The sequence below is a fragment of the Carlito syrichta genome, unplaced genomic scaffold (genome assembly GCF_000164805.1).
Source record: "Carlito syrichta isolate Samal-C Ts95f unplaced genomic scaffold, Tarsius_syrichta-2.0.1 Scaffold279535, whole genome shotgun sequence".
Taxonomy (NCBI): Eukaryota; Metazoa; Chordata; class Mammalia; order Primates; family Tarsiidae; genus Carlito; species Carlito syrichta.
In genome coordinates this window covers 428,813-440,202 of record NW_007223631.1, presented here as the reverse complement: position 1 = coordinate 440,202, position 11,390 = coordinate 428,813, and the positions used below count along the sequence as shown (strand labels likewise).

At 40.3% G+C, this 11,390-nt stretch overlaps 1 protein-coding gene across 1 annotated transcript in view; it reads left to right on the top strand.

The window, feature by feature from the left end:
• The window catches only part of SLC26A3 (solute carrier family 26 member 3), a 39,015-nt gene that overhangs the window by 10,504 nt on the left and 17,121 nt on the right, over window positions 1-11,390 (top strand). Inside the window, exons 3-11 of the mRNA XM_008052507.2 lie at window positions 725-864; window positions 2,319-2,429; window positions 2,679-2,854; window positions 4,538-4,702; window positions 6,225-6,377; window positions 6,852-6,934; window positions 10,563-10,710; window positions 10,798-10,911; window positions 11,313-11,390. Of these exons, the coding sequence (XP_008050698.1) occupies window positions 725-864; window positions 2,319-2,429; window positions 2,679-2,854; window positions 4,538-4,702; window positions 6,225-6,377; window positions 6,852-6,934; window positions 10,563-10,710; window positions 10,798-10,911; window positions 11,313-11,390 (1,168 nt within the window). The remainder of the gene's footprint in view (window positions 1-724; window positions 865-2,318; window positions 2,430-2,678; window positions 2,855-4,537; window positions 4,703-6,224; window positions 6,378-6,851; window positions 6,935-10,562; window positions 10,711-10,797; window positions 10,912-11,312) is intronic.

Below are 11,390 nucleotides of genomic sequence, written 5' to 3'. Positions count from 1 at the left end.
AACCCAGCACTTTGGGGGGCCGAAGCGAGTGGATTGCCTGAACCCGTGGGTTCAAGACCAGCGTGGGCACCTTGGCAAGACTTCATCTCTACAATAAATCAAAAAAATTTAGCCGGGTATGGTAGCGTGAACCTGTAGTTTTGGCTATTTGGAAGGCTGAGGCAGAAGGATTGCCGGAGCCCAGCATGTCGACACTGGGGTGGCTGTGAGTGTGCCACTGCGCTCCAGCCTGGGTGACAGAGTGAGACTCCAACTAAAAAAAAAATCCTTAAGTGGTAACCAGTGACAGCTGATATGAATAAACAGGTAAATATTAGTGGAAGTGAAATAGCCAGTTTAGGCCGGGTGCAGTGGCTCAAGCCTGTAATCCCAGCACTTTTGGAGGCGGAGGTGAAAGAATTGCCTGAGCCCACAGGTTCGAGACCAGTCTGGGCAACTTGGCAAGACCTCATCTCTACAATAAATCAAAAAATTAGCCGGGCATGGTAGTGCACGCCTATAGTTACAGCTATTTGAAAAGCTGAGGCAGAAGGGGTGGCCTTGAGCGTGCCACCGCACTCCAGCCTGGGCGACGGAGTGAGACACCAACTCATAAAAAAAAAGAAAGAAAGAAATAGCCAACTTAATCTTTATTTAATATATGATCATCTTTACCAATTTTCCACCTACATTTAGGTGCCAAATTTGAAATTTGGTATTGACCTGTGGTTTTCCATGTTTTCAGCTGTTCTGCACAAAAGGCCAAGAGAATCGCCCTCTCTCTGTTCCCTGTAGCATCTTGGTTACCGGCATACCAGCTGAAGGAATGGCTGCTCAGTGACATTGTTTCTGGTATCAGCACAGGACTAGTGGCTGTGCTACAAGGTAATTTTAAACATATAAAGTTATATATAATATATATATATAAATCATATGCCACACAATTCTCCCTTGTAATGTGTACAATTCAGTGGTTTTTAGTATATTCACTAGGTTATGCATCTACCACCACTATCCAATTCCAGAAAATGTTCACCACCACCACCACTCCCTTAAAATCCCTTATCCACTAGCCACTTCACACCCCCCTCACCCACCCGCCCCTCTAGCAATGACTTTCTGTCTTTATGGATTTGCCTATGTTCTTTATATAAATGGAATCATACAACATGGGCACATTGTATCTTTTCTTTCACTTAGCATAATGTTTTCAAGGTTGATCCATACAGTAGCATGAATTGGTACTTTATTCCATTTTATGGACAAATAATATTCTATTGTACAGATATATCATGTTTTTAATCCATTAATCAGTTAATGGACATTTGGGTTGTTTCTACCTGGTGGCTACCATGAATAATGCTACTTTGAACATTTGTGTACAAATTTTTTTGTGAACATATATTTCCATTTTCTTGGGTGTTGCCCTAGGAATATGATTGGGTTATATGGTAACTCTGTGTGTAACTAACCATTTAATTCTAATCATTTCTGAAACTGCTAAATGATTTTCTAAAGTAGCTGTATCATTTTACATTTCCACTAGTAATATATGCATATGTGAGTTTGAATTTCTCCACATCCTCAATACTTGTTATTATCCACCTTTTTAATTTCAACCATCTTAATGAGTGTGAAGTGGTATCTCACTGTGGTTTTGATTTGTATTTCTCTAATGACTAATAATGTTGAGCTTTTCTTTTTCATGTGCTCATTGGCCATTTGTTTATTTTTGGAGAAATATCTATTCAAATCCTTTACCCATTTTTAACTGGACTATTTGTCATTATGTAGCTGCAAAGGTTATTTATGGATTCTGTATACTAGATCTTTATCTGTTATACAATTTGCAAATCATTTCTTCTATTCTGTGGGTTATTGGTTCACTTTCTTTCTTCCTTTCTTTCTTTGTTTGTGTGTGTGTGTGTGTGTGTGTGTGTGTGTCTGTGTGTGTGTGTGTGTGTGTGAAAACAGGATTTATTGAGAGGGAAGAAAAGCTCCCATTGTGGGAGGGGACTTGCCCGAGGGGCTTGCCCCACTTTCTTGATAGTATCCTTTGAAGTGCACATTTTAAAAATTGTGATGAAGTCCAATGTATCTGTTTTTTTCTTGGGTTGCTTATACTGCAGATGTCATTTCTAAAGACACCATTGCCTAATTTAAGGTCACAAAGATTTATGCCTATGTTTTCTTCTAAGAGCTTATGTACATCTTTGATGCATTTTGAGTTAATAAGGTAACATTTTTTAAGGTCCAATCTTAAATACCAGAAGAACCTCATGAGAATGTCTATAATTCCTCTTTCATGAATTAAGGACCCACTGCTTATGTGTTCACAGGTTTAGCCTTTGCTCTGCTGGTCACCGTTCCCCCTATGTATGGGTTGTATGCAGCTTTTTTCCCAGTCATAATCTACTTTTTCTTGGGCACTTCTAAACACATATCTGTGGGTAAGTCCGCTACTGAGCTGATTAATGCTCACATTTTTTTCTTTATGAATCTTATTAGCCATACATTGTATCAATTCCAAACTGTACAGAACCCAGAAGAAGTGTCAGAGTCTCCTGTAAGAATGAGGACTGGGGTTTGGGAAAGAAGACTGGGCCGCAGACAGCAGTCTTTATATGCTACACTGCGGTTGGAAGACAATATGCTTTAGGAAGTCACGTATTGACCACAATTCACCTGCTCTTCATTAGGTCCATTTCCAGTTCTGAGTATGATGGTGGGAGCAGTAGTTTCGAAAGTAGTCTCTGAGGTCAGTACAACTACTGTGGAATTGACTAACAGCTCAATGAGTAATGATACATCATCACTGGACGAAAAGAAGGTGATGGTGGCTGCCACAGTCACAGTGCTTTCTGGAATCATCCAGGTGAGCACTTTCTCATGTAACCTGACCACACCAATCTGCTTGTCCTGACTGGTACACATCTTTCTGTTTTTTCTTCCTCCTGCCATCCCTCCCAATCTTTCCTTTGGTTTGTGTCCTTCCCTCAGTGGCCCATAGGAAATAATTTAAGTGGGGTCACTCACCACCACCAGAAGGAGAGAGGTAGATCCATGTTGCAAAAGTGAGTGAATGTGGGATTAGCTAGAAGGAAAAATGGGAACAGGAAGGCACAAGTGGTGTCAAGTGAAATGTTTAATTCAATAAAATGCCTGGAATTGATAGGGTCAAGTAACATAACTCTATGCAAGCTATAGTGACACTGGTGGCTTTGGAATTTTGTTCTAATTCCTTGGCAACTATAACCTAGTTGGAAGAAATGGGGACTTTTCACTATGAACTGTTCCCATAAACAATTTTGTGAAAGCTGAAGAGGATTATGGGAAAACCTAATGCTTCACTACCAAGCTACACTCTGACATCATCACTGAATAGTGAAAGTGTCATGGGCTTTTCGAGATATTGCCTAAGACTAGGGTTAATGATATTATTGGTTAAGACCATTTCTCTTTTTTTCTTTTTGAGTTGGAATCTTACTGTCACCCAGACAAGTACAGTGACACGCTCCCAGTCACCACAGCCTCGACCAGCTGGGCGCCGACGATCCTTCCACCTCGACCTTCCAAGTAGCTGGAACTACAAACATGCACTACCACACCCGGCTAACTTTTTATTTATTGTAGAGACGAGCGCCAAGTTTCCCAGCCGGGTTCAAACCCGCGGGCTCAGGCAATCCACTCGCCTCAGCCTCCCAAAGTGCTGGGATTACAGGCTGAGCCACTGAGCCCAGCCAAGAGCATTTCTTAAAGAAAGAAAAAGTCAATTTCTGCAAAGACATCACTGTCTTATTGACAATCTGTTTAGCTGTTTCTAGTACATTTCTGAACCAACTACAGACATGTAACCCAAATGGACTGTGTGTAGACAGAGCTCTGGCTGCATTCTGGAGATGAGTGGAAAGTACTGAAGGGCAGGAGAATCCATCTAATTCACTTTATTGCAAAAATAATGATGCTTTGGGGAGGAATTAACCACCCTTATCCCCCAACTAAAACTAAGAGCTTCTGATGTCCAATACACAGTTATGAGATTCTTAAGCAATTTGAGCAACTTGCTTGAGGAAATATGAATAGACACTTAATGCATGCTGCAGCCACTAAAAAAGTATAACTTCAAATTATGTTGGCAAATGTGAGGACAGATGCTATAAAGGGATTAGGAGTGAGTCTTCCAAAGACACCACACCTAAAAATAAGAGCTGGGGGAAGTGCCTAATAGTACTTGACATACTAGACTTACATCTTATTTGAACACCATGTAATATACCACCTGGGTACAGCAGAGCAAAGGGTAGTGACATAGAAGGGAAGCAGAGGGAGGAGTCCTGCGTGGGAAGTGTTTCAGGAGGCAGAGACATCTGCTTCTTTAAGGTCGATGCCTATATTCATACAAATAGCGAAGGCTAGTATTATAGACCTGGTGACATCCTTGATTATCCTAAATACAGGTTGAAATTCACAGTTTGAATTATTTCCATTGCTGATCCTTTAGTTCGCTGAGGTGTGCTCCTAATCTACTTTAACAAAGGCTTTTGCACTCTCTTTTCAGTTGGCCCTGGGTATTCTGCAAATCGGATTTGTAGTGATATACCTCTCGGAGTCCCTAATCAGTGGCTTTACCACTGCTGCTGCTGTTCATGTTTTGGTTTCCCAACTCAAATTCATGCTTCAGTTGCAAGTCCCACCACACACAGATCCGTTTTCAATTTTCAAAGTAAGTATTTTTTTCCTTTAAACATTTCGAAATATGTGTAGATTTTTCTCTCTCTCCCCCTTTCCCTCCCATTCTTTAATTCTGTTTTTCAGAGAAGGTGGGGTTGTTTTTGCTTCGCTTGTGCAATCTCCTGTTTTTCCTTATGAGGGTCCTCTGGCTTTGTTCACTTTTGAGGCTGGAGTGTGGGCTGTGGGCTGTACTTTGTGCAGTTTTGAGGTTTAATTGAGGGGGAAGCTGTGATTCCAAATCTCTCTGCTGATTCCAGCATCCACCAACAGGTGTATGAGCACACTGGAACCTATTTCCCACTGCCTTACAATCTGTCTGTACAGCAGGATGTAGGTTTGGTCCCTTAGGAATATTTCTTGGAGAATTTTCCTTTAATGTCTTTGCCATCGGGCTTACCTAGAGGTTGTCAAGTCTATTTGTATTAAGAAAAAGTAGCAAAGAAAACAACACTGAACATCAACCATATCTACCTACAGCTAATGTTAACAACAATAATTAACGCTTTTCTTAGGTTTGACTTAAGTATTTTCAAAAAGAAAGTCTAAGTAAGTTATTAAAATCTCTACTGTTTTGTCTCAAGTGTTAAAATTTTTCTCAGAATCTTATGTTGAAAGAAATGTGCTAATTGTTTTCCTATTTCTCAAAAAGCAGGTCTTGTTCTTTTAGAATTGAGTTTCTTGGGTCTTTTATGCATCCCAGTTTAGAAAGCAAAAGGAAATTGACCAACATGTAGATAGAGCAGTGGTTCTGCTCTCCTCCAGAGGATGCGAAGTAGAACAGATAGTGTCTGTAGTATTTCTATCACAACAATCTTTGGGAGTCTGAAATAGAACTTGCTCCAAACTAGAATCAGCACTCTGTCACTCCCATCCAGAGCTATTCCAGAAGTTGAATGTTCTAGGAACAATTTGGGATCCAGTTTGGGCCTGCTTAAGCTGTCCTGGGCCACTGGATATGGAACCCAACTGACTTCAAGAAGAAAAATTATGCACAGTCCACATTTAGCCAGGAAACTACTTTCCAAAAGTGACATGGAGAATCAGCTAAGAAATGTGAGGGATCTAATCCCTCCCCAAAAGGCCCCAAATCTAGGGGCTACCTACTAAGAAAAACTATCAAAAATTAAAAGTTATTGTCTGGATAGAACAGTAGTGATGACTGTGAAATTTAAAATGATGAACAAAGAGACCTAGGGGCAGAAAAGACCATTTGTAAACATGTGAAAAAGTATCCAATAAACCTTGACACTAGCCAAAGAGATTCCCAGCAAAAATGCCAGAAGTATCCCTAAGCCAGTGCATCACCTACACTGTGCTAACTTACCCTTCTCATATCTCTATGCTAGTCTCTATGATTTCACATTCATGGTTAACATGAGCAGGGCAGACAATCGCTATCAATCTATGTCAATCCTTTTCCTTCAATGTTTATTTGTATCTATTTTGAGATAAGTGTTGCATGCAAAGTATGCATTAATACAGGATTTGGGTGTTTTTTGTTTTTATAATTGTAGGTACTAATTTCCATATTCTCACAAATAGAAAAGACGAATATTGCAGACCTAGTGACATCTCTGATTATCCTAGTGGTTGTATTTGTGGTTAAAGAAATAAATCAGCGCTTCAAAGACAAGCTTCCAGTGCCTATCCCAATTGAACTCATCATGGTAATTGATCATCTTAAGACTTTCTTTCATAGTTAGTGTTTTTACATTGTAAACCCTTCACCATCTGTAGAGCAGAAGGTTTTAGTGGGGCAAAGGCCATCTCTGCGGTTTCTTGGCATAGTGTTTAGTAAGGATTTTTTTCCTTCAGAAGTTAATGACTTTCTCTTACGATTTTGCATTTATTCTTTCTATGTAAGACAAGGAGGGTGCAGAGAGCAAGACCTTTAACAAGATGTGGTGATCGATCTATTTGAATTAGAGCGGTGGTTCTCAACCCTAGCAGCATGTAAGCATTGCCCCCAGAACTTCTTTAAAAAATATCAAACCTGGCCTGAAGATTCTTAGTTAACAGGTCTAGGAGTGGGTTTGGGGTTTTTTTGTTTTGTTTTCTTTTTTGTCTTTGTTTTTGTTTTCCAAAGCAAGGCTCTTAGTTGCCTCTCACATTTTAGACTTGAGCCATTTGTACTTTTGCAGACTGTGATTGCAACAGGTGTATCCTATGGCTGTGACTTTGAACACAAGTTTAACGTGTCTGTGGTTGGGAACATGCAATCAGGGTAAGTGTGTCTTCTACGACGGCATGGCCAAGCACCAGCGGAGGGTAAGCAGTAATTACAGGAGACCTGCAACCAGACCCGTATTAACCCTCATCAGAACCTTCCTGCACCCTACGTCCCTGAGGAAGCCTCACTGCTCTCCTTCTATGAAGGAGCTATAAGGAATGTCAGGGTCCACGTTTCTATATCTCAAAGTTTGCTTGTAGAAGAACTCACAAACCAGAGAAGCAGGGACTCAGACCAGCAGGAGCTCACATGAAAGTCAAAGTTAGCAAAGTAGTGAAAGTAGAAAAATGAACAACACAAACCGTTCTTCTCATAAAGATTAAATACCAAGTGAAACCAGATTTCCTTATCCGTAAATTACTGTAAACATTATGTAGTGCTTTGTTTGAGGTTACCAGAGCCAAGTTCCGAAAGTTCAAAAGAGACGCTGAAGGCATCCAGCACGCCACTTGAGCAATCTAGATAGGCACACTCTGTCCTTTCTCGTGATCAAATTCAAAACAAGGCCACAGCAACTTTTACCACTGCAAAAGGTGGGAAGTCCAGTTTGTACAAGGAATTTGAAAATGCATTCCAGCCGGGTGTAGTGGCTCATGCCTGTAATCCCAGTACTTTGGGAGGCCAAGACAAGAGAATTGTCTGAGCCTAGGAGTTTGACACCAGCCTGGGTAACTTGGCAAGACCATGTCTCTATAATAAATCAAAAAATTAGCCTGGCGTGGTGGCATGCCGGTAGTCACAACTACTTGGAAGGCTGAGGTGAAAGGATCACCTGAGCCCAGCAGGTTGAGGCTGTGTGGCCATGAGTGTGTCACTGCACTCCAGCCTGGGAGACTGAGTAAGACTACAACTCAAAAAAGAGAAGAAAGAAAGGAGGGAGGGAGGGAACCAGGGAGGGAGGGAGAGAGGGAGGAAAGGAAGAGAGAGAAAGAGAGAGAGAGAGAGAAGGGAAAGAAAATGCATTCCATTCCATTCCATTCAGTGACTCCAGAAGGAGGAGCCTGTTTTGTGCTCTTTCTTCTAACCACAGCATTAGTTTCTTCCAACTTATCCAGGAAACGTTATTTTCCTGTTAAAAACAAAACAAAAACAACTTCTCTCTCTCCCCATGCTTAACAAGTATTTGAAAATTCCAGAAATCAGCATTTATATGTTGTTGACTTAAAAACAGCCAAATTCTTTTAAAGGCAAATGTATGGTTTTTTTTTAATTTTTAAAGCAAAAAAATCTTATCACCAGAACTTTATGTGTTATATAATGAATCTCGAACATCACTTTTAATTTTAGAAGCTTTGAAGTGGAAATTAAGCTGATAGCTAAAGACTATTTCTAGAGTTTCCCTCCACCTTGCAACTTTCAAGTGACTACCTTTTATTCAAATGTCTTGGGAAACATCAAACAAATAAAGAAGTAAATAAATAAGTGCAAAATCAAAGAGAATCTTGTCTGAAGAGTTTTGAAAATAAAAGATAAACTTAAGATCACTGGGTTATATCTTAGAGACCTAAATCTTAATCTTATTTAGTAAATATGTTTAAATGTCAGTGGACCTCTTGCCACAGGTGTAGGGAGTGGGGCAAGGGCAGTGGACATTTATAATCCATTACATTTGACAGAGAGAGTCCGTATAGCCTAGGTAAGCTCACATGTTTAGAGGCAGAGTGCTTGAGATTTGAATGACTCACTTCTTGACTATGGCAAATTACTAAACTCTGTGCCTCAGTGTCCTTGGCTATAAAAATGGGGCTAGAAATAATAGCTACCACATAGGATTCTTGTAAGGCTTAAGTGAATACATGTGACATGCTTCCATGTCTGGTCGGCAATAAGTGTTCAAACTACAGAACTATTATTATTAATTTAACACCTAAATTAGGTACCAGGCACTTGGTGTGACTTTTTATACTTCAGTTCTTTTCTGGGTGATGATTCATTGCAAATAGAATATAACCGAAAGGGAAGCCGGACACAGTGGCTCACACCTGTAATCTCAGCTCTTTGGAAGGCCAAGGTGAGAGGACTGACTGAGCCCAGGGATTCAAGACCAGCCTGGGCAACTTGGTGAGACCTCATCTCTACAATAAATCAAAAACTTAGCCAGGTGTGGTGACGCGTGCCTGTAGTTCCAGCTACTTGGAAGGCTGAGGCGGAAGGATCGCCTGAGCCCAGCAGGTCAAGGCTGCAGTGGTCGTGTGTCATTATACTCCAACCTGGGCAACAGAGTGAGACTCCAACTCAAAAAAAAAAAAAAAAAGAATATAACTGGATAACTGGAAGTCATTATTAATTATTGCTCATCTGCTTTTAATGAGCATACTGCCTTAGAAGTTATTTTGTGAAGTCTCACACACTCACTGCAAATAACTTGGCTGAAAAAGATATGCTCATTGAAGTAGTGTAGGAAACACAAGGAATATATTAAGATTCCAAAGATATCCTATAAAAATAACTTTGTATTTTACAGTGTATTTTACAGCACTTTGTATTTTACAGTGTATAAACAGTATTCACATTTATTATTTTATCTGACCCTTCCACAAAACTATGAAGAAGAGCAAACAAGTGCTATTGTTCTCAATTTACATATGAGAAAACCATGACTCAGGGATGGTGAGTGACAGAGCCAGGAAATGAGCCCAAGTCTTTTGACTGTAAATCTCCATCACACTACTCTATGTGTTCAGCAGCCAGCACAAAAGAGTAATAGGGTCCTGGTTTTTAAAAAACAAAGCAATATTGCAATAACTCCTGGATTTATAATGGCAGTAGAGTGTGGTGTAATCGTACTTCAGAATTCGAGCTAAAAGTTAATTACCATAGATATTTACAAAGCATACACCAGCAATTCAGAAAGAGTTGACTAGATCCAATTAAACTACTTCTGATAAATTTTAGGTCAGAAACAGATGTTTATAGATGCTGAACACCTTAGTAAATTGGTGTTGTGTCTGAGCTATTCACCTTTTATAATACAATTGGCAGGTATAATTTAACAACTCTAAGTTCATGAAACATAAGCACAGAAATATATCCTGTGAGTTGAAAGTTTCTTTGACACTCTATCACTTTCAACTGAAACTGCAGACCATCGGAGACGCGATTGGCTCTAGCAGTTCTGTGACGGGCAAGGCATAATCCAAGGTCAATCTGTTGGCCAGGGATTTTCCATGAAAGGTTATTGTTATCAATGGGGAAAAGACTTTTTTGCTTTCCCTTTCTCAGAGTTGTTTGCTCAAAGAGCCTTCATCCATGGATAATTATTGAAGGAATTGTGGGTGGTGCTTTGCAACCTAGTGTAACAATATATGTAGAATCAAAGACATTTTGCTTGAAGCTTGTAGGAATATACATGCACATTATAATATGGTTAAACTAGCAAAATCATATCTGATTTACCACTATTCTTGGATTGAATTTGCAATATTTTATCAAATTCAGGCAGCATTACTTTTCAATAACAAGACAGCAGATTTCAAAGTTTTCATGGGAGCTACATTCTTGTAAATCATACTCCAAATGAGACATGACTCAGCCTAAATCGCATTTATTCAGTGATTTGCCCAATGACTATGAGTTTACAAGCAGGTTGGTGACATTCAGACTTGCTTAATTTCAATTTTAGATTTAAGCCCCCTATTACACCTGACGTGCAGATTTTCCAAGACACCATAGGAGATAGCTTCGGCATTGCCATCGTGGGCTTTGCAGTGGCCTTTTCGGTTGCCAGTGTCTATTCCCTCAAACACGATTATCCGATTGATGGCAATCAGGTGAGTAGACAACCTACTGGGTCTAATTGGGCAACTTCAATATTTTGTGCACATAATACCAAAAATGTTCCTCTGTTTTCCTGTCAGGAGTTAATAGCCTTGGGATTGAGTAACATATTCTGTGGAGCATTCAGAGGATTTTCCGGAAGTACTGCCCTCTCCAGATCAGGGGTCCAGGAGAGCACAGGTGGTAAAACGCAGGTACTACAAATCTTTGCTGCAAGCACCGTCTTAGGATTAGTAACTGTGAAATCCAAGCTAAGGAAAAGTCAAGCTTGTGATGAGATTTGTTTTGTTTTGTTGAGTTAGAGTCTCACTTTGTCACCCAGGCTGAGGTGCAGTGGCATGATCATGGTTCACTACAGCCTCAGCCTGCTGGGCTCAGGCAATCCTTCCACCTCAGCCTTTCAAGTAGCTGGAACTATAGGTGAACGCCACCACATCCGGCTCATTGTTGTATTTAGTGTAGAGATGAGGTCTCGCCATGTTGCCCAGGCAGGTCTTGTACTCCTGGGCTCAGGCAATCCTCTCACCTTGGCCTCCCAAAGTGCTGATAGGCGTGAGCCACCACGCTTGGCCTATGAATTTTTTCATCTTCTTAGATTGCTGGACTCATCTCTGCCATCATCGTGCTGATTGTCATTTTAGCCATTGGATTTCTTCTGGAGCCACTACAAAAG